Source organism: Ranitomeya variabilis, chromosome 3, assembly GCF_051348905.1.
Source record: "Ranitomeya variabilis isolate aRanVar5 chromosome 3, aRanVar5.hap1, whole genome shotgun sequence".
NCBI classification, from domain to species: domain Eukaryota; kingdom Metazoa; phylum Chordata; class Amphibia; order Anura; family Dendrobatidae; genus Ranitomeya; species Ranitomeya variabilis.
Genome location: NC_135234.1, coordinates 43,627,576 through 43,651,816, shown reverse-complemented (window position 1 = coordinate 43,651,816; position 24,241 = coordinate 43,627,576). Strand labels below are relative to the sequence as shown.

The 24,241-nt window shown below is 44.9% G+C and overlaps 1 protein-coding gene across 1 annotated transcript in view; it reads right to left on the bottom strand.

The window, feature by feature from the left end:
• MRPL39 (mitochondrial ribosomal protein L39) overlaps window positions 1-24,241 on the bottom strand; it is a 130,173-nt gene that overhangs the window by 60,897 nt on the left and 45,035 nt on the right. Inside the window, exon 6 of the mRNA XM_077294011.1 lies at window positions 20,210-20,322. Coding sequence (XP_077150126.1) covers window positions 20,210-20,322 — 113 coding nt within the window. The remainder of the gene's footprint in view (window positions 1-20,209; window positions 20,323-24,241) is intronic.

The following is a 24,241-nucleotide window of genomic DNA, read 5'->3' as shown; positions in this document are numbered from 1 at the left end:
ACTTATATATGACGGCCCCTGAAAAAGCCAGTTTACTGGCGACACGCGTTGGGCACATTTTGCTCTCCCCCTCCTCCTTGTTGTCTCTTTCCAGCTAATTGACTTGTTTTCAAGTGCCTACAGGGCTTGCATTGCACATGTTAGGCGCATCCATGGGTAGAGGTAGTATGATTTATTTCCATGGGTCATTACGCAGTTATTTATGAATTTTCTGCAACCTGTACCCTTTTAAGATAAATTGCACAGTGGTTACATCTAGGAGCTAATATTTTCTAATTGATTTCTGCATACCTACACGTTTGACTGGCTTGGTTAGCTGGAGGTGTTCAATGGCAACCTTTAATAATCTGTGCATCTATTTATCATTCTACACCTGGAATTTGCATCCAGTTGTTAGGGTACCGTCACACAGTGAAATTTCCATCGCTGCGACGGCACGATTCGTGACGTCGCAGCGTCGTATGAATATCGCTCCAGCGTCGTAGACTGCGGTCACACTTTGCAATCACGGCGCTGGAGCGATGCCGAAGTCCCCGGGTAACCAGGGTAAACATCGGGTTACTAAGCGCAGGGCCGCGCTTAGTAACCCGATGTTTACCCTGGTTACCAGCGTTAACGTAAAAAAAACAAACAGTACATACTTACATTCCGGTGTCTGTCCTCCGGCGTCTCAGCTTCTCTTCACTGTGTAAGCACCATAGCCGGAAAGCAGAGCGGTGACGTCACCGCTGTGCTCGCTTTCCGGCCGGCAGGCGCTCACACAGTGGAGAGAAGCTGAGACGCCGGGGGACAGACACCGGAATGTAAGTATGTACTGTTTGGTTTTTTTACGTTAACGCTGGTAACCAGGCTAAACATCGGGTTACTAAGCGCGGCCCTGCGCTTAGTTACCCGATGTTTACCCTGGTTACAAGCGAACACATCGCTGGATCGCTGTCACACACAACGATCCAGCGATGTCAGCGGGTGATCAAGCGACGAAAGAAAGTTCCAAACGATCTGCTATGACGTACGATTCTCAGCAGGGTCCCTGATCGCTGCTGCGTGTCAGACACTGCGATATCGTAACGATATCGCTAGAACGTCACGAATCGTACCGTCGTAGCGATGGAAATTTCACTGTGTGACGGTACCCTTAGAATCCTCTATTTCTGTGTTCACACATTTATCTGACTGGTGCGATAATCTGATTGTGTATAGGTGGCAACTACCTGTCTTGTTTATATGCAACAGCACAGTTATTAAGTCCTGCATCTACCCTATTCGGTGGGTGAGACAGGGGCAGTTGATCCAAGCACTGTATCTACTAGGTGTGACTTGCAATTTAAATCTTTGAACATTATTTTGTTGCTGGGAAGACACAGGGAATGGTGTTTACACTAAGGGGGTGATCAGCAGCCTTATTATGGGCGCTCATGTTCTTTATACCTGTTATGGTTTTTAATGTTTTTATCTTTGGAGTGTATTTGTATGTCAATAAAGATTCATTGTTTTATTTATGAGTGATCCTTGGTATTAGTATGCTATTTTTTCTTCTTAGTGTTTGATGTCCCCATTGGTTATAGCATACTACAGGTGATCATTGTTTTTGGAGTAATGCCCTCCATTGCTGCCTAGCATATACTAATATGTGGTTTGGGAGGGGTGGGGGTTGAAATTCCTGACAGATTCCCTCAAAACATCATTAATTCCAGAGTGCCATACATGTTTACATACATGTAACACATATATGAAATATTAACAGGTACAAGAAACCATCAGTGGATGACCGTCCATTCAGGTATAAGGCCAGTTGACCTGAGGGTCACAACCTGGCTTCTCTGAACATCTCCATGGAGCCAGGCAACAGGCGGGCATTCACTCTATAAGGTATTGGAGAAAACGACAGTAGGTTGAGGGATTGGAAGATCACCAGTGGTAGTGAAGTTATAGCAGGCTGTAGGCTTTTCTTAAGAGATTAGTTTTCTGGTTGTGTCTGAAGGTTTTAACCCCTTCATGACCCAGCCTATTTTGACCTTAATGACCTGGCCATTTTTTGCAATTCTGACCAGTGTCCCTTTATGAGGTAACTCAGGAACGCTTCAACGGATACTAGCGATTCTGAGATTGTTTTTTCGTGACATATTGGGCTTCATGTTAGTGGTAAATTTAGGTCGATAATTTCTGTGTTTATTTGTGAAAAAAACGGAAATTTGGCAAAAATTTTGAAAATTTTGCAATTTTCACATTTTGAATTTTTATTCTGTTAAACCAGAGAGTTATGTGACACAAAATAGTTAATAAATAACATTTCCCACATGTCTACTTTACATCAGCACAATTTTGGAAACAAAATTTTTTTTTGCTAGGAAGTTATAAGGGTTAAAATTTGACCAGCGATTTCTCATTTTTACAACAAAATTTACAAAACCATTTTTTTTTAGGGACCACCTCACATTTGAAGTCAATTTGAGGGTTCTATATGGCTGAAAATACCCAAAAGTGACACCATTCTAAAAACTGCACCCCTCAAGGTGCTCAAAACCACATTCAAGAAGTTTATTAACCCTTCAGGTGTTTCACAGCAGCAGAAGCAACATGGAAGTAAAAAATGAACATTTAACTTTTTAGTCACAAAAATGATCTTTTAGCAACAATTTTTTTATTTTCCCAAGGGTAAAAGGAGAAACTGGACCACAAAAGTTGTTTTCCAATTTGTTCTGAGTACGCTGATACCTCATATGTGGGGGTAAACCACTGTTTGGGCGCACGGCAGAACTCGGAAGGGAAGGAGAGCCATTTGACTTTTTGAATGAAAAATTGGCTCCAATATTTAGCGGACACCATGTCGCGTTTGGAGAGCCCCCGTGTGCCTAAACATTGGAGCTCCCCCACAAGTGACCCCATTTTGGAAACTAGACGCCCCAAGGAACTTATCTAGATGCATAGTGAGCACTTTAAACCCCCAGGTGCTTCACAAATTGATCCGTAAAAATGAAAAAGTACTTTTTTTTTTTTTTTTTTCACAAAACAATTATTTTAGCCTCAATTTTTTAATTTTCACATGGGCAACAGGATAAAATGGATCCTACAATTTCTTGGGCAATTTCTCCTGAGTACGCCGATACCTCATATGTGGGGGTAAACCACTGTTTGGGCGCACGGCAGGGCTCGGAAGGGAAGGCACGCCATTTGGCTTTTTGAATGGAAAATTAGCTCCAATCATTAGCGGACACCATGTCGCGTTTGGAGAGCCCATGTGTGCCTAAACATTGGAGCTCCCCCATAAGTGACCCCATTTTGGAAACTAGACCTCCCAAGGAGCTAATCTAGATGTGTGGTGAGCACTTTGAACCCCCAAATGCTTCACAGAAGTTTATAACGCAGAGCCATGAAAATAAAAAATAATTTTTCTTTCCTCAAAAATGATTTTTTAGCCCGCAATTTTTTATTTTCCCAAGGGTAACAGGAGAAATTTGACCCCAATAGTTGTTGTCCAGTTTCTCCTGAGTACGCTGATACCCCATATGTGGGGGTAAACCACTGTTTGGGCACATGACGGGGCTCGGAAGTGAAGTAGTAACGTTTTGAAATGCAGACTTTGATGGAATGCTCTGCGGGCGTCATGTTGCGTTTGCAGAGCCCCTGATGTGCCTAAACAGAAACCCCCCACAAGTGACCCCATTTTGGAAATTAGACCCCCCAAAGGAACTTATCTAGATGTGTGGTGAGCACTTTGAACCCCCAAGTGCTTCACAGAAGTTTATAACGCAGAGCCGTGAAAATAATAAATACGTTTTCTTTCCTCAAAAATAATTTTTTAGCCCAGAATTTTTTATTTTCCCAAGGGTAACAGGAGAAATTTGACCCCAAGAGTTGTTGTTCAGTTTCTCCTGAGTACGCTGATACCCCATATGTGGGGGTAAACCACTGTTTGGGCACACGTCGGGGCTCGGAAGGGAGAGAGCACCATTTGACTTTTTCAACGCAAGATTGGCTGGAATCAATGGTGGCGCCATGTCACGTTTGGAGACCCCGTGATGTGCCTAAACAGTGGGAACCCCTCAATTCTATCTCCAACACTAACCCCAACACACCCCAAACCCTAATCCCAACCCTAACCACAATCCTAACCCCAACACACCCCTAACCCTAGTCTTAACCCTAATTCCAACCCTAGCCCTAAGGCTATGTGCTGATGTTGCGGATTTGTGTGTGGATTTTTCCGCACCGTTTTTGAAAAATCTTCAGGTAAAACGCACTGCGCTTTACCTGCGGATTTACCGCGGATTTCCAGTGTTTTTTGTGTGGATTTCACCTGCGGATTCCTATTATGGAGCAGGTGTAAAACGCTGCGGAATCCGCACAAAGAATTGACATGCTGCGGAAAATACAACTCAGCGTTTCCGTGCTGTATTTTCTGCACCATGGGCAGAGTGGATTTGGTTTTCCATAGGTATACGTGGTACTGTAAACGTGATGGAAAACTGCTACAAATCCGAAGCGACCAATCCGCTGCGGATCCGCAGCCAAATCCGCACCGTGTGCACATAGCCTAATTCTAACCCTAATTCCAACCCTAGCCCTAATTCTAACCCTAATTGTAACCCTAACCCTAATTGCAACCCTAACCCTAATTCTAACCCTAGCCCTAAGTGCAACCCTAGCCCTAAGTGCAACCCTAGCCCTAAGTGCAACCCTAGCCCTAAGTGGAACCCTAACCCTAAGTGCAACCCTAACCCTAAGTGCAACCCTAAGTGCAACCCTAGGTGCAACCCTAGCCCTAAGTGCAACCCTAGCCCTAAGTGCAACCCTATCCCTAAGTGCAACCCTAGCCCTAAGTGCAACCCTATCCCTAAGTGCAACCCTAACCCTAAGTGCAACCCTAACCCTAAGTGCAACCCTAACCCTAAGTGCAACCCTAACCCTAAGTGCAACCCTAACCCTAAGTGCAACCCTAACCCTACCCCTACCCCTAACCCTAATGGAAAAACAAAAATAATTATATTTTCTGTATTTTATTATTGTCCCTACCTATGGGGGTGATAAAGGGGGGTTTATTTACAATTTATTTTTTTTTGATCGCTGTGATAGAACCTATCACAGCGACCAAAATGAACAGGGAACGAATCTGCCGGCCGGCAGATTCGGCGGGCGCACTGCGCATGCGCCCGCCATTTTCCAAGATGGCGGCGCCCATGGAGAAGACGGACGGACACCGGGAGGGACATCGGAGCTCGGTAAGTATGGGGGGTGGGATCAGAACACGGGGGGGTGATCGGAGCACGGGGGGAGCGGACAGGAGGACCGGGGGAGCGGACAGAAGCGCGGAGGGGAGCAGGGGACATGACAGGACGTAGAGGGGGAGATCGGTGGTGGTGGGGGGGGGGGCAGATCAGGGTCTCCAGCCATGGCAGATGCTATTGCAGCATCGGCCATGGCTGGATTGTAATATTTCACCAATTTTCATAGGTGAAATATTACCGATTGCTCTGATTGGCTGTTTCACTTTCAACAGCCAATCAGAGCGATCGTAGCCACGGGGGGGGGGGGGGGGGGGGTGAAGCCACCCCCCCGGGCTGAAGCACCACTCCCCCTGTCCCTGCAGGACGGGTGAAATTGGAGTTAACCCTTTCACCCGATCTGCAGGGACGCGATCATTCCATGACGCCACATAGGCGTCACAGGTCCGATTGGCACCGACTTTCATGACGCCTACGTGGCGTCAAAGGTCGGGAAGGGGTTAATCTGATATGCCAAGTTCCAAAATATACGGGATGCTCAGGAGAAATCTTGCAAATGGTTCTGTGAGGAGAATACAAGGAAGAAGGACAGGAGGGGATCCTTAGAAGATCGGAGATGATGTGCGAGGATTAGTGATGAGCGAATATACTCGTTACTCGAGATTTCTCGAGCATGCTCGGGGGTCCTCAGAGTATTTTTTAGTGCTTGGAGATTAAGGTTTTATTGCCGCAGCTGAAAGATTTACATCTGTTAGCCAGTATAAGCACATGTGGGGATTCCCTAGCTACCAGGCAACCCCAACATGTACTTATGCTGGCTAACAGATGTAAATCATTCAGCTGCGGCAAGAAAAACGAAATCTCCGAGCACTAAAAAATACTCGGAGGGCCCCCAAGCATGCTCGAGAAATCTCGAGTAACGAGTATATTCGCTCATCACTAGTGAGAATGAATTTGGAGAATAGAATGGAGTAGACACATTATGGTTGGCCGTGTATATCATTGCCAGTCACTTAGACTCTATTCTTTGCGTAGAGGGGAAAGGTGGAAAAGAATAGAGTGAAGAGGTGGATTAATAGGGAAGCAGAGTTAATGATAGACTGGAGTGGTGCAAGAGTGTTCGATGAGAGTCCACAGAGGAGGATCTTGCAGTTTTCAAGGTGTGAAATGTTGAGGGCATATACTAACAATATTGTTGACTCCGGGGAGGAGGGAATGGTCAGATTTTGGAAATATTCTTGAGTTGGAAGAGACAGGAGGTGGTAACGGCTTGGATGTGATACTGGGGAAAGTATAAAGTAATTTATTGTGATTGCTAATTCTGGTGGGGGGTTCAGCAGGACAGGGGAAGATGACGAGTTTGGTTATGTCCACATTGAGTTTTAGAAAGCGTGATGAGAAGGAGGAAGATATGCCACTCAGATTCTGGACAGCAGATAGGTGACATCAGGGCAGAGAGGTGACATCAGGGCAGAGAGGCAGATCTGATGTGTCATGAGCATATAGGTGAGGGCTTTATGAGGTGTCCAAGTAAAATATTTATATTGAGATGCGTACAGGTCCCAGCACAAAGCGTTGAGAGACACGGTCAGAGAAAAATCAGAAGGCACTAAATGTGTGGTTATTGAGGCATGAGAAGATCGAGGAATAGGGCCAAGTCTGTGATGCCAAGAGGAGAAAGGATTTTCAGTAGGAGGAAGTAGTTGACTGTGTCAAAGGCAGAAGACAGTCTACAATGAAAAACACAAGAATATTGATTATTGGCAGGTCATTTGTTACTTAGTAGAACAGCGGGGACGAAAGCCAGATTGTAACTGGTCGAAGAGTACGTTGGATGCGAGATAGAAGAAGACATCAGTGTCCATATTAAGCCACAAATCTCAGCCTGACAATTTATCCAATACCTCAACTAACAACATCATATATCACTATGGCGCTGGGAGTTTATAATAGATCTACAGTCGGGCTGGGATTTGCGGCATTACCAAGAACAGTAAAAGGTGCCATTGGACAATTTTTCTTGCACATTAACAGTGGTGCAATGCCTGCGGCTGGAAAAGTCACAAGTTTGACAATAACATAATTGGGCAGAAAATGTCATTAAATACGTTGATCTAATTTTAAAGATAATGTGATAAATAGACAAAATGCAAATCACTGCCTTACCCTTAAAAACCATTTCAAAGAGCCGACCACGGGGCATTTCCATTTTGTGCAACTTATGGATCATTGTTTGTCAAGTGTGATCCATGTCTAGCAGCAGAGACACCAATATGGATTACAGGAGGTTGGGGTGGGTCTCGGACTCTCTACAGGAAGGGACTGTGTCTACAGGAAGTTAGTAAGAATAAATTTAATACACCGCACACTCTAGGGGTATCATTAGTCAAATTATAGAATTTATTGAAGTGCTATAGATTTATTATTCAACAGTGCAGAATGCGACCAGAAGTCAAACTGACAACGTTTCGACTCTTCCCGAGTCTTTATCAAGAGGTCGCTTAGCAAGGTGAATAGTGGTATAGCGTGAATAGAATCCTTGTAGCATACAGAAAATCTTGTATAATCTATTATGTAGTGATAGGCGGGTAGCCTTTCCTTGTAGTATCGCAGATACAGGAAGTTAGGGAGGGCCCGTGTCTCTCTCTACAGGAAGTAAGGGACTGTGTCTACAGGAAGTTAGGGAGGGCCCGTGTCTCTCTCTACAGGAAGTTAGGGCGGGCCCGTGTCTCTTTCTACAGGAAGTTAGGGCGGGCCCGTGTCTCTCTCTACAGGAAGTTAGGGACTGTGTCTACAGGAAGTTAGGGAGGGCCCGTGTCTCTCTCTACAGGAAGTTAGGGAGGGCCCGTGTCTCTCTCCACAGGAAGTTAGGGAGGGCCCGTGTCTCTCTCCACAGGAAGTTAGGGAGGGCCCGTGTCTCTCTCCACAGGAAGTTAGGGAGGGCCCGTGTCTCTCTCCACAGGAAGTTAGGGAGGGCCCGTGTCTCTCTCCACAGGAAGTTAGGGAGGGCCCGTGTCTCTCTCCACAGGAAGTTAGGGAGGGCCCGTGTCTCTCTCCACAGGAAGTTAGGGAGGGCCCGTGTCTCTCTCCACAGGAAGTTAGGGAGGGCCCGTGTCTCTCTCCACAGGAAGTTAGGGAGGGCCCGTGTCTCTCTCCACAGGAAGTTAGGGAGGGCCCGTGTCTCTCTCCACAGGAAGTTAGGGAGGGCCCGTGTCTCTCTCCACAGGAAGTTAGGGAGGGCCCGTGTCTCTCTCCACAGGAAGTTAGGGAGGGCCCGTGTCTCTCTCCACAGGAAGTTAGGGAGGGCCTATGTGTCTCTCTCTACAGGAAGTTAGGGAGGGCCTATGTGTCTCTCTACAGGAAGTTAGGGAGGGCCTATGTGTCTCTCTACAGGAAGTTAGGGAGGGCCTGTGTCTCTCTCTACAGGAAGTTAGGGAGGGCCTGTGTCTCTCTCTACAGGAAGTTAGGGAGGGCCCATGTCTCTCTACAGGAAGTTAGGGAGGGCCTATGTGTCTCTCTCTACAGGAAGCTAGGGAGGGCCTGTGTTTCATTCCCTACAGGAAGTTAAGGAGGGCCTGTTTCATTCCCTACAGGACGTTAGGGAGGGCCTATGTGTCTCTCTCTACAGGAATTTAGGGAGGGCCTGTGTCTCTCTATCTACAGGAAGTTAGGGAGGGCCTGCGCTTCATTCTCTACAGGAAGTTAGGGAGGGCCTGTGTCTCTCTACAGGAAGTTAGGGAGGGCCTATGTGTCTCTCTCTACAGGAAGCTAGGGAGGGCCTGTGTGTCTCTCTCTCTACAGGAAGTTAGGGAGAGCCCATGTCTAAACAGAAAGGTGGATCTGACATGTGTCTCTACAGGAAGTTAAAGCGGGCCTTTGCCTCTCTACAAGAAGTGGGGGAGAGTCTCGGTTTCTCTACAGGAAGTGAGTGGGTCTTTGCCTCTCTACAGGAAGTGTGTGCGGGTCTCCCTGCTCTTACTATACTGTTTGTCAAATTGCATACAGGCATTCCAGAATGGAGGGCTTTCCATTGAGGACAGGCAAGCCATTGGACTATGACAAGCACAATGGATGCTGGGAAGTGAGAGAAGGGAAGGTATGGCTCTTACAGTACTGGCAGAATGCTGACGAAGAGGAATGATCCGTGCAAAAAAGAATGGATGGCAAGTTACAAAGTATGAAAAAGATAACAGGATAGATAAGACTGGTATATAAACCAAAAGTAATTTTACTTTGTTGTGGGGAATGAAGGCTGCAAAATATTTTTCTACAGATTTTGTGTGACATTATAACCTTATTTTACCACAATGTAAAAGGTACAGAAAACACGGAGCAATCAGCCAGACATCCCTGCAGGTATGAATTAGAAAGGACTAATTTTGCTTTCCACAATAGTTAGAAACTATTTTATCTTATAAATAAGACATTTCTGAAAATGGCAGAAACTGCATTCAGGAGACGATCAGATCCAGCCCTAACGCCATGCTGTGTAGGCAGCTATTCATTTCAGGAATGCTACTCACTGCGCGAAAAGTCTAGACTACGGCATAGAAATCAACGTTATTAAAAGCTTTGCAAGTCCGGAGAGGAATGACTGAAGAATTGTTCAGCATTAGTCACACAGGAGTGTCATATGGCTTATCTGCACTGCAAGACGTCCGTAATTCCATCCACTGTACATGGCACATAGCGCTACCACCATCACATATATACCCGCCATTAACACTGTAAGGACAACAGAACCAGAATATTCACACAAATATCACATGCTCATCACAATACTGTGGGCTCAGCATCCTCAGAATCAGATTTGCATATTGTTTTACATTTTGTTCAGCCCCACTGTCGGGCTCCTTCTAACAACTCGTTGGTCCTACTACACTGACGAGCAAAAGGGTAACAATGTTTTGAACTTTTGACTTTCAAGCTCCATATGATCCTCGAAAGTGAGGTTACCATCATTTTATAGACCATCATCTTGGCTATCTCAAACAAATTTGACTTCCAACTATTTAGCATATGATTAGTTATGCCGATTCATGTCATGTACTGTTTTGCTCATTAAAAAAAATAAATCTAAAATGTTATTTTTTTATTATTTTGTTAGTATTTTGTAAATCCATCTTTGGCTTTCAACACTGCCTGAATGCTTTTGGGCATGCTCTTGATCAGATTCAAGCACGTCTTCGTGGAAATCTGATCCCAGGTCTCTTCTACACGTTCCCAAAGTTGGTGCATACTGCCTGAACCACTTGGGTATGTATATGGCTTTTTCTTCAACTCTACCCACAGATGTTCGATTGGGTTGAGGTTTGAGGACTGTGAGGGCCAAACCAGGATCTCTACTACATCTGCTGCCATCTGAATGGATGGGTGGACAGACTTAATTTCGTGTTCTTCCCACTGTCATGGCACTCACATGATGTTTGGCAATTTTCTTGGCTGGAGAAACCGCTATCGATGAGCTGGATGCTTTTTTGGGGAAATCTTCTTCATGACTGCTCCCCGATTCAAACCAGTGACCCTTTTCTTGGGAATCAACCTAATAACACAGTGAGCTACAGGGCCGGACTGGGACTAAAATTCAGCCCTGGCATTTGAAGTTACACAGGCCCACTTGTCACATGGTGACTGTATAATATCTTTGTACACTTGTAGGCAGGGCCGGTTTTAGGCAAAGTGGGGCCCTAGGCAAAGTTTAAAATGGGTCCCCAAATGCTAACATATTGCACATCACACAGAAGCCTTTCTGTTGTATTTACGTGCGCTGAGTTCAGGCCGCTAAACGAGTTTGATCGACAATACTGAAGTTGTTCAACGCTTGTTTCCCGGCCTCTTTCCACCAGCTGAGGAATAATGATGAGACAGAACGATCACTAATAGATCACCATACAGTATCATGTTTTCAGCAGCACATCTACAGTTTACACTGGCAATGTGCTGCTGACAACAAGGCTTTTTGTTCCAGCAAAAACAATCCGAATATGCAGCATTTTACTTGTTTAGTAAAATACACCCCATAGTCCTCCATATATTATAATGTGCTCCATAGTCCTCCATATAGTATAATACACTCCCTATAGTCCTCCATATATTAAAATACACTGCTCAGTCCTCCACATAGTATAATACACTTCTCATAGTCCTCCATATAGCATAATACAATCCTCATAGTCCTCCATATAGCATAATACAATCCTCATAGTGCTCCATATAGTATAATGCACCGCCAGTCATCCATGTAGTACAATTCACTTCCCATAGTATAATGCACCCCATAGTTCTTCATATAGTATAACGTATTCCCCATAGTCCTCGATACAGTATAATGCAGCCCACATATAGTATAATGCAGCCACCCCAGAGTATAATGCAGCCACCCCAGAGTATAATGCAGCCACCCCAGAGTATAATGCAGCCACCCCACAGAGTATAATGCAGCCACCCCAGAGTATGTAACCCCCATAGAATATAATACAGCCCACCTCCCCATAATATATAATGTAGCCCCCCATAGAATATAATGCAGCCCCCCATAGTATATAACGCAGCCTCCCCCATAGAATATAATATACCCCCACAATAGTATATAACACAGCCACATAGTACATAACATGGCCTCCCCCATAGAATATAATATACTCCCCATAGTATATAGCAAAGCCCGCATATTATATAGCACAAACCGCATAGTATACAGCACAGCCTGCATACTATAGCACAGCTCGCGTAGTAGATAACACAGCCCACACAGCAGTATTCAGCACAGACCACACAGTAGTATACAGCACAGCCCACGTAGAAGTATACAGCACAGTCCACACAGTAGTATACAGCACAGCCCACAGAGTAATATATACAGCACAGCCCACAAAGTAATATATACAGCACAGCCCACAAAGTAATATATACAGCACAGCCCACAGAGAACTATATACAGCACAGCCCACAGAGAACTATATACAGCACAGCCCACAGAGAACTATATAAAGCACAGCCCACAGAGAACTATATAAAGCACAGCCCAGAGTACTATATACAGCACAGCCCAGAGTACTATATAAAGCACAGCCCAGAGTACTATATACAGCACAGCCCAGAGAGTACTATATACAGCACAGCCCAGAGAGTACTATATACAGCACAGCCCGGAGAGTACTATATACAGCACAGCCCGGAGAGTACTATATACAGCACAGCCCAGAGAGTACTATATACAGCACAGCCCAGAGAGTACTATATACAGCACAGCCCACAGAGTACTATATACAGCACAGCCCACAGAGTACTATATACAGCACAGCCCACAGAGTACTATATACAGCACAGCCCACAGAGAACTATATACAGCACACAGTAGTATACAGCACAGAGCACAGCCCACAGAGAACTATATACAGCCCACAGTAGTATACAGCACAGAGCACAGCCCACAGAGAACTATATATAGCACAGAGCACACAGTAGTATACAGCACAGAGCACAGCCCACAGAGAACTATATACAGCCCACAGTAGTATACAGCACAGAGCACAGCCCACAGAGAACTATATATAGCACAGAGCACACAGTAGTATACAGCACAGAGCACAGCCCACAGAGAACTATATACAGCCCACAGCAGTATACAGCACAGCACAGCCCACAGAGAACTATATACAGCCCACAGTAGTATACAGCACAGAGCACAGCCCACAGAGAGCTATATACAGCCCACAGCAGTATACAGCACAGAGCACAGCCCACAGAGAACTATATACAGCCCACAGTAGTATACAGCACAGAGCATAGCCCACAGAGAACTATATACAGCCCACAGCAGTATACAGCACAGAGCACAGCCCACAGAGAACTATATACAGCCCACAGCAGTATACAGCACAGAGCACAGCCCACAGAGAACTATATACAGCCCACAGTAGTATACAGCACAGAGCACAGCCCACAGAGAACTATATATAGCACAGAGCACACAGTAGTATACAGCACAGAGCACAGCCCACAGAGAACTATATACAGCCCACAGCAGTATACAGCACAGAGCACAGCCCACAGAGAACTATATATAGCACAGCAGTATACAGCACAGAGCACAGCCCACAGAGAGCTATATACAGCCCACAGTAGTATACAGCACAGAGCACAGCCCACAGAGAACTATATACAGCCCACAGTAGTATACAGCACAGAGCACAGCCCACAGAGAACTATATACAGCCCACAGCAGTATACAGCACAGAGCACAGCCCACAGAGAACTATATATAGCACAGAGCACACAGTAGTATACAGCACAGAGCACAGCCCACAGAGAGCTATATACAGCCCACAGCAGTATACAGCACAGAGCACAGCCCACAGAGAACTATATACAGCCCACAGCAGTATACAGCACAGAGCACAGCCCACAGAGAACTATATACAGCCCACAGCAGTATACAGCACAGAGCACAGCCCACAGAGAACTATATACAGCCCACAGCAGTATACAGCACAGAGCACAGCCCACAGAGAACTATATACAGCCCACATCTCTTCTCTTCCTCCCCTCACCTCCTCCGAGAATGGCCCCACAGTCCAGAAAAAAAAAAAACTCTCCTCACCTCTCCTCGTGCCCAGCGTTGCTTCCTGGTTCCTGCTCCTGTCTCAGCAGCTGCAGTCTGCCCGGGACACAGCAGGTGCGCGATGATATGACATCATCGCGCACCCGCAGTGTCAGAGGCAGAGCGGGGAATGATGGGAGAGGAGCGTCTGTAGACGCTCTCTCCTCCATCATTGCATTCAACTGTACCGGCGTCTATACGCCGGTATAGTTGAATGCGACGGCGGGGGCGGCGGATTGAGCGGCCCACCACTGGCACCGGCCCTTCTGGCATTTGCCAGAAGTGCCCTATGGCCAGTCCGGCCCTGGTGAGCTATTAGGGAACGTGAGGACAGGTTATAATTTGTAGTATTCAGGAAGAAGAATATTCTTACACCACCAGGAGCAAAACAGTTACACCACCAGGAGCAAAACAGTTACAATGCAGTGACATGACAAGAATCTGCATATCTAATCATATGCTAAATAGTTGGAAGAAAAATTTATGTATGAGATAGCAGAGATGTTTGTCTATGAAATGATGGTAGTCTCATATTTGAAGCCGTAGTGGATGGTGAGATATGGAGCCTGAAAGTCAAAGTTCAAAACATTCTTACCCTTTTGCTCGTCAGTGTATAAAAGGCAGTCAGGCAGTCAAGAAGCGCTGTAGACACAGATACGGACTTTGTATCCAGCTTCTCAGCCCTTGTATGGCCTCTGGGCGGCTTCCTGGAAATGTATTAAAGTGGACCTTTTTTTTATTTTATTATTTTTAAATCTGCTACAGTGCACGGAGATAGGGGTCATTCTACCTAGTGCAAATTTTTACAATCTTTAATAAGGGTGTGTGGCAAAAAGGGTAATAATGCAGAGCAGCATAAAGACACGCCCCAGAGGATCCTGAGTAATGCCCGCTTTGGTAAAGACCATAATAATTAGCAAGTATAAAAATGCCTATATGTCAGGAACCATATGGCAGATTTAAAAAGCAGCGGGAATCAAATAAGAGCAAAAACTGCACACTATTCAACTGGAGTCAAGTGCTCTTTAAGATCCCGATACAAACGTGTAAAGCGCCATGGAATAAATGGAGCTATAAAATGAATAATAATAACTTTAATAGCTCTCTGGGGACAGAGGATAAGACACTTTTTTTCCCTGGAAGAACAAAGGATTGAGCGTGCAGAGATTGAGCATGCTTGGTCCTGCTCATTCGATTATCAAGTGAATTAGAATAATATTGCCCAAAACTGCTGATCTCCGCAGGACTGAATGTCTACTTACTGTGCATGCGTTTTTGCAAACTATCCACTGGTAGCTTAAATTTCATGTCCGATGGGAGACAAGCTGCTGACAGCGGTATCTGGCATCAGTTTACTGCCTTCTATTTTCACATAGGCAAACTTATCCAGAAACCATGTGTATGTCGGAGACCAGATAAATAGCTGTCCAAGGTATATCACTATCTCATCAGTAAGGACATGACTGGTGGAAACCGCTGATACATTGACGTGGAAGCACATCAGGGGTGATATACCGAGAAACGTGTAAACAAGGCTCCATCACCGCCATAGGTCCCATCACTTTTGCGGACAATAACAGAGCAGCATGCAGGACTAGAACTGTTCTAACAATGGTGGTAACCTTGATGGAGCACCTGAAGGATCTAATGAGTGAATGCAGTGACCCAATCACAGAACGCCTCATCAGTCCTCTGACCCCCGATCACAAAACGCCTCACCAGTCCTCTGACCCCCGATCACAGAACGCCTCACCAGTCCTCTGACCCCCGATCACAGAACGCCTCACCAGTCCTCTGACCCCCAATCACAGAACGCCTCACCAGTCCTGACCCCCCGATCACAGAACGCCTCACCAGTCCTCTGACCCCCGATCACAGAACGCCTCACCAGTCCTCTGACCCCCGATCACAGAACGCCTCACCAGTCCTCTGACCCCCGATCACAGAACGCCTCAGCAGTCCTCTGACCCCCGATCACAGAACGCCTCACCAGTCCTCTGACCCCCGATCACAGAACGCCTCAGCAGTCCTCTGACCCCCGATCACAAAACGCCTCACCAGTCCTCTGACCCCCGATCACAGAACGCCTCACCAGTCCTCTGACCCCCAATCACAGAACGCCTCACCAGTCCTGACCCCCGATCACAGAACGCCTCACCAGTCCTCTGACCCCCGATCACAGAACGCCTCACCAGTCCTCTGACCCCCGATCACAGAACGCCTCCCCAGTCCTCATTTGTGCATAAATGAGAGTGAGCCATTACCGGGGACTACACAACCCATGGAAGTGGACATCCTATACTTGTATGTCAGGAAGCCCCCCAAGGAAGCAACAGCGAAACGTGCGGCGGGGCCTCGGCGCGACGCACAGGCATCTATATTATTGAACCATGGGTAAGAGGTCTTGCAATTTGTATCTATGGTAGCATTAAGGGACCCTTTTACATGTAGACGTTTGGTGATATGTGGTGTTAGGAGTCCTGGTCACGTGTATATAGATAGGGGAAGTTGTATATGATACACCTATAAACGAGTTTTCACATTCGCGGCTCAGATCCATTAGTATGTCCCTGTTTGGCTCCTCCTTTTCCCGTAGGTCTATAGTTCAGGACATATAATATGGCTATTATGCTACTTTGATGGTATTTATTCCTGCTCTAATTATTACCTTTTGCCTGTGTGGTTGCACCATGGTTGCATTGTCATTCTCTGGTTTTAAACCATTATTACTATTGTGTGTGATGTAATTTATTTGTATAGTAATTTGTGAATTTTCTCGCCCTGTTGTAATTGTGAAAAATAAAGTTCTTTTTGCACTTTTGTACCAGCTGGGCTGTTACGATATTCTTTATTTATGGACAAGTATGCTTACTTGACTTAATTATTAATTAGGCATTCAAGCTCTCATAGGTTCTTTATTGCTTATTGTATGTCAGGAGGTATGTTTTCAGAAGGGGTCATAAGTGCCTTATGTTTAGGATCCACAGAGCATGGCGTGGCATGCAGCAAGATGGCGGCACACATCACCATGGCACTGATCCTCCTCATTCGGTTAAACACCTGGAGAGTTTACCATAACCAAACCACGTGCCTATTGTGTGCAACGAGCCTACGCAGCAATTTGCGAATCTCTGCAGGTTTGGACGTCTTTACGTCATGGCCAGCAGTAACTTGTCAGCAAATTTAGGACAGAAGCTCTTCTGTGGGAACCAGGGTGTGGAGTCGGAGTTGGAGTCGGAGTTAGTTTTGGTTGGAGTCGGAGTCGGTAGAAATGTACACACTCCAGCTTTAAAAAAAAAATGTATTAATATTTCATAATTGAACTTTCATATGAATTTTATAAATGTTACTCAAATATATATGTTCTATCAAACTATGAACAACAGTGATAAGCAGTTCTGCTGGAGATAGAGACATTTCTTACTTCTTGTGTGTCACTGTTCTCCACTGCCCTTATCTAATCTTATACTTGGTTAACCTCATGGTGCCCCAACCCCCCTACTTACAATGTATGAAACTGAAAGTGAAAATGTGTTGCAAATTCTTAGTAGTAAAGCTCCTCCTCTAGACTAGATGTTTACTAGGTGTGCGTCTTCCAAGCATCTCACAGCTGCTACTCAGAAGAGGAAGACTGTAAGAAGTATTATCCTTTCAACAAACTTTGCATCAGTTAACTGTGAGTACATGAGGAATAACAGTATTACTCACCACTATATATCAGTTGTACAACCTGGCAATAATTTTGTACAATTGTTTTTAGGAAAAACAATTGTCATTTGGATTGTGAATGCAGAATTAAAAACCTGAGAATGTCAAAGAAGCGTCACATTAAATCAGCTGTATTTGAACATTTCACCATCACTCAAGATAGAAAACATAATGTCTGTCAGTAAATGACAAATGATCCAGACGAAAACAAATGCTGTGAAGCCAAGATCACTGCATATTTAGGCAAAGATAAAAATGCTCCAACCAGAGCTTCTAATCTAAAGAGACATTTACAGCGCTTTCATCCAGAAGTACTGAAAGCAGTGAATGAGAAAGACTGCATCCAAACCAATGAACTAGTGCCCAGCTCTTCCAGCCAAACAAAGGAACAGAGAACTTTGCAGCCATCAGTTGCAAGATATTTTGTCAGTGACAAAGTTACTGTGACAATGACAGATACATTTAAAAAACAGATCATAGAGCTTGTTGTAAAGGATAGTGCGCCTATTTCATTATTTTCATGACCAGCTTTTATGTGTCTGAATGGGGAAATTGCCCACAAGCTTGGTGTTTTTCTGGAGAGAGAGAGTATTAGAAAATTAGTAATCGAAGAAGCTTTTAAACAAAAGGAAGAACTTAAACTCTCAAGGGACGCTTTCTGTTTCTTAAAATGGATGCCTGCACACGTCACAGAGTGAACTATTTTGCCATCAATGTCCGATTTGTTTGTGACAAAAAAGAAATCGTTACCAAGACATTGGCAGTAAAAGACACCAAAGCTCATCACACCAGTGAGTTTCTCCAGGTCTTCGTGGAAAAGGTTCTGCAAGACTATGAACTTAAAAAAGAGCAAGTTCTTTCTGTCGTAACTGACAATGCTTCAAATATGATAAGTACTATTAAGCTAATGAATGAGAGTAATGATGGTGACCAGCAGCTAGAAGAACATTCTGGGTCCACAGACACAGAAATGTTTGAAATAGAGGAACACAGTATTGTAACTGAGGAGCAAACTGAAGTTGCTTCAGGTGAACAGCAACATGTTAGTTTAGATGATCTTGTTGAAACTGTGTCAATACGTTCTTTCATTCATCACATGCGCTGTGTTGTGCATACGCTACAGCTGGCTATAAGAGACAGTCTGCAAGGAGGACATGCTGCTGCACTGATTGGGAAGGTGAGAAAATTGGCTACTGTTGCCAGAACCCCTAAAGTTGACTCAATTTTGAAGAGACGTGCTGGAAAAGGGGCAATTATTGATCAAGCCACACGATGGGGCAGTACTTACTTAATTATTCAGCGCTTGGTTGAACTGAAAACCTTTCTTGTAGACATGGCTAACCCTCAACTGAAATGAAAGTCAGTGGAATCAGGTGACTGAGCTGGAAAAATTGCTAGAGCTCCCATTTACAGTGACTAAAAAATGACAAGCAGAGGACTTAATTCCAGGTATTTTCTTAAAGGAGTGGAAGAACCTGATGTTTCGCCTGTCCCAAAGAGGAGGGTTAATTGCAAGTGGCATTGCTACATTAATGAGACGGAGAGAGGAGCTACTATTACAAAATAACATTCTTTTGGCAGCTGTTTATGTAGACCCAATGCATCGGATTCTTCTAGATGATCAACAGCTAACTAAAGGAAAAGAAGCTCTGTTTGAAATAGCAGTAAGGATGAAAGGGTTGCAGAACAGTCAGGAGGAACAAAAAGAATTTGGTCGTCCTGCCACATCTTCACCCTCATCAACTGATGAAGAATTTAATTTCGAAAAATATTTGGATCACAAGGACCGTGCAAAGCGTTCCCGCATAGAAGAAGAGTCATCCCCATCAAAGAACACAGCCAGTACATTACAGCAGAATTTTTCATGTGCACTAAAAGAAATTGAGAAATTTGACCGTTCACCAAAAATAACAGTGCACCAAGCGATTCCTCTGTATCCTGACATTGTCAGAGATGTGGCCCCAGTGGTTACTGCTTTGCCACCAACCCAAGTTAGTGTAGAGAGGTTGTTTTCTGTGTCTTCGTAAATCTCCATTTCCATATGAATACTTGCAGATTATTTTAAGAGATTCCAATAAATATGGAAAAACTAATCCTGGCGTGTTGCATCAGACATCCTATAATAAGGGCATTATCTCCCAGATCTGTAGAGTTCAGCGCTGCGCAGAGCACCTACAACTCCGCAGGGCACAGCCGCAGGGCACAGCCGCAGGGCCCATATGTGCCTCCTGCTGGCGAAAAGAGGGAAATATTTTTAAATTTCTGAGATCTGGTCCTGCTTGATCGAAGGTACACGATTATTGTAATATTTTATTACACCGTTGTAATGTATTGTTCCCCAAAGGTCGATGTGAACGTTCCACCACAACACACTTTGCTCCCTGAAAGCTGAAATGTTTCCATACAATCGGCTTTTACACCAGGAAATATTTGCTTGCGATGCTGAATAATAGAAATTGTGCAGAACATTTATGTCCTGGCGGAACGTTTTCTGCTCCTGGTACAAAGTCTCCACAGTGCGGCGTCCGGCGGGAGGGATCACAAAGGAAGGAGAACAAAGCCGCATTATTCTGCGCATCGCCTGCCACAATTACAACACTTTGGGATTTTTATATATATATATATTTTTTTTTTTTTTTAATCGGCACAATAAAATGATTGTAAATGTAAAACTCACGGATTGTACTGGAAGATCTCTCTGCCAACCTTTTCCTCTACTTCTAAACACTCAAATGGCAAATCTTGGCTGATAAGTTTAAGCGCATCCTTGGTGAATGAATGGAGGTTCTCCTGCAGAAGAGACGGAGGGGGGACAAGAAAAGAAAAAAAAGTAAAAAACGTCTTAAAGTATAACTGTTCTTTTAAATATCTTTTGACGCATCGCAGAGAAATTATCAGAAGTATGGATCATAGGGTTGCGGGGTACGGTGGTCTCCATGGATTGCTGCTCTCTGCCAACATGAGGACGAGCTCATCAGAAAGAATAAGGGCTCAGTCTTGAGTCTTGGATTAGAGCGATGATCAGTGGAGCATTTCTACTCCTCTTTTTTGTGATTAAAGGGAATCTGTCAGCAGGTTTTTGCTATATAATCTGAGAGCAGCATAAGGTAGGGGAAGAAACCCCGATAAAGAATGATGTGTCACTTATTGGGCTGTGGATTGCTGTTTCAATACAGTCAGTGTTTTCTCAACAGGAGATCATCACTACAGGACTAGGTGTCTTGTGCAACATAGTCCAACCCCGCCCTGCAGAAAGTAGCCAATCAGTGGTGTGGGTGGGGTTATACACAGCTCACCATTCCGAGCTCTGCTAGATCTGCAGCTGAGAAAACAGGGATTTTATCACAACTGCTGCCCCCAATTAGCTAAGATCTACATTGCTGGAATCAGGGATACTGCCCCGAAATGATGCTGCAGTCATGTTACATAGCGAAAACGTGCTGACAGATTCCCTTTATTGGGGGTCTTCACACTGGAATCTCCCCAAATGAAAACATCTGTCATGGCTCTATATGAAGTGCATTTACACTGCAAATGATTATTGCCCTTTGGGATATTTTTAGGGGCTTTCTAATGGAGGGATATGGATGTTATAGTGCGGGAGACCCTGCTCAGGACCCTCTTCATCGATTGAATGGCTGCCTTGTAATACCAGCTTTGGCTGCGGTTTCCTCTGCGGAGCACTAGCAATCAGCTAACGGCCAATGTGCCTGCGTTATGATGAGACTATCCCTTTAAAGCATATCCACAGGATATGTCATATCCGTAGGATATGCCATAATGACAGGGGAAGATCCCAGGTTGCTGCATTCTCCATGTACTTCAATGGATTCTCCGGTGAAGTATATGGGGATTATGGAGAAAGCCAAGCAAGTGGATCAGGACAGGGAGGCATTGTGCGACCTCCAGAATAAAATAACATACTGGTCAAATCCTGCATTTGTCCCATGGCTTTTCTTTTTGCACTCATCCTAAATGAAATGGAGCACAACAACGCAGCATCATTTCCAATAGTCCAATGCAATAATCCATAATACAGGTTATAATTAATAACTGCATCCAGTTGGAAGCACAGGATACACCCTTTCCCTTTCAATATTAAAAATGCCCAAAATAATCCTCTGTACATCCACTATGAAGGGGCACTGTGCCGCCCAGTGTCATTAGCAATTACAGCTTAGAGTTCTGCTATTGAAAGGGCTGAATTGTAGTCTGGAATTAAACGAATTAGAGAGAATATTTCAGAAAAAAAGGGATTTTTCTAAGTTACTATTTGGTATTCTGCACCAATACTTGTAATCGTCTGGAGATGCTGCACTTGGAACTGCAATTTCTGGAGCACATTTTATGGGTATTCAGATTGAAGGAGCAACAGGGACACCCACTGGAGACACGAAATGTATCGCATCAAGTGATGATAGAAGCTATGGAATATGTATGAGCAGCAGAACCCAGGATGCAGCACCAGTAACACCCACTGGAGACACGAAATGTATCACATCAAGTGATGATAGAAGCTATGGAATATGTATGAGCAGCAGGACCCAGGATGCAGCACCAGTAACACCCACTGGAGACACGAAATGTATCACATCAAGTGATGATAGAAGCTATGGAATATGTATGAGCAGCAGGACCCAGGATGCAGCACCAGTAACACCCACTGGAGACACGAAATGTATCACATCAAGTGATGATAGAAGCTATGGAATATGTATGAGCAGCAGGACCCAGGATGCAGCACCAGTAACACCCACTGGAGACACGAAATGTATCACATCAAGTGATGATAGAAGCTATGGAATATGTATGAGCAGCAGGACCCAGGATGCAGCACCAGTAACACCCACTGGAGACACGAAATGTATCACATCAAGTGATGATAGAAGCTATGGAATATGTATGAGCAGCAGGACCCAGGATGCAGCACCAGTAACACCCACTGGAGACACGAAATGTATCACATCAAGTGATGATAGAAGCTATGGAATATGTATGAGCAGCAGGACCCAGGATGCAGCACCAGTAACACCCACTGGAGACACGAAATGTATCACATCAAGTGATGATAGAAGCTATGGAATATGTATGAGCAGCAGGACCCAGGATGCAGCACCAGTAACACCCACTGGAGACACGAAATGTATCACATCAAGTGATGATAGAAGCTATGGAATATGTATGAGCAGCAGGACCCAGGATGCAGCACCAGTAACACCCACTGGAGACACGAAATGTATCACATCAAGTGATGATAGAAGCTATGGAATATGTATGAGCAGCAGGACCCAGGATGCAGCACCAGTAACACCCACTGGAGACACGAAATGTATCACATCAAGTGATGATAGAAGCTATGGAATATGTATGAGCAGCAGGACCCAGGATGCAGCACCAGTAACACCCACTGGAGACACGAAATGTATCACATCAAGTGATGATAGAAGCTATGGAATATGTATGAGCAGCAGGACCCAGGATGCAGCACCAGTAACACCCACTGGAGACACGAAATGTATCACATCAAGTGATGATAGAAGCTATGGAATATGTATGAGCAGCAGGACCCAGGATGCAGCACCAGTAACACCCACTGGAGACACGAAATGTATCACATCAAGTGATGATAGAAGCTATGGAATATGTATGAGCAGCAGGACCCAGGATGCAGCACCAGTAACACCCACTGGAGACACGAAATGTATCACATCAAGTGATGATAGAAGCTATGGAATATGTATGAGCAGCAGGACCCAGGATGCAGCACCAGTAACACCCACTGGAGACACGAAATGTATCACATCAAGTGATGATAGAAGCTATGGAATATGTATGAGCAGCAGGACCCAGGATGCAGCACCAGTAACACCCACTGGAGACACGAAATGTATCACATCAAGTGATGATAGAAGCTATGGAATATGTATGAGCAGCAGGACCCAGGATGCAGCACCAGTAACACCCACTGGAGACACGAAATGTATCACATCAAGTGATGATAGAAGCTATGGAATATGTATGAGCAGCAGGACCCAGGATGCAGCACCAGTAACACCCACTGGAGACACGAAATGTATCACATCAAGTGATGATAGAAGCTATGGAATATGTATGAGCAGCAGGACCCAGGATGCAGCACCAGTAACACCCACTGGAGACACGAAATGTATCACATCAAGTGATGATAGAAGCTATGGAATATGTATGAGCAGCAGGACCCAGGATGCAGCACCAGTAACACCCACTGGAGACACGAAATGTATCACATCAAGTGATGATAGAAGCTATGGAATATGTATGAGCAGCAGGACCCAGGATGCAGCACCAGTAACACCCACTGGAGACACGAAATGTATCACATCAAGTGATGATAGAAGCTATGGAATATGTATGAGCAGCAGGACCCAGGATGCAGCACCAGTAACACCCACTGGAGACACGAAATGTATCACATCAAGTGATGATAGAAGCTATGGAATATGTATGAGCAGCAGGACCCAGGATGCAGCACCAGTAACACCCACTGGAGACACGAAATGTATCACATCAAGTGATGATAGAAGCTATGGAATATGTATGAGCAGCAGGACCCAGGATGCAGCACCAGTAACACCCACTGGAGACACGAAATGTATCACATCAAGTGATGATAGAAGCTATGGAATATGTATGAGCAGCAGGACCCAGGATGCAGCACCAGTAACACCCA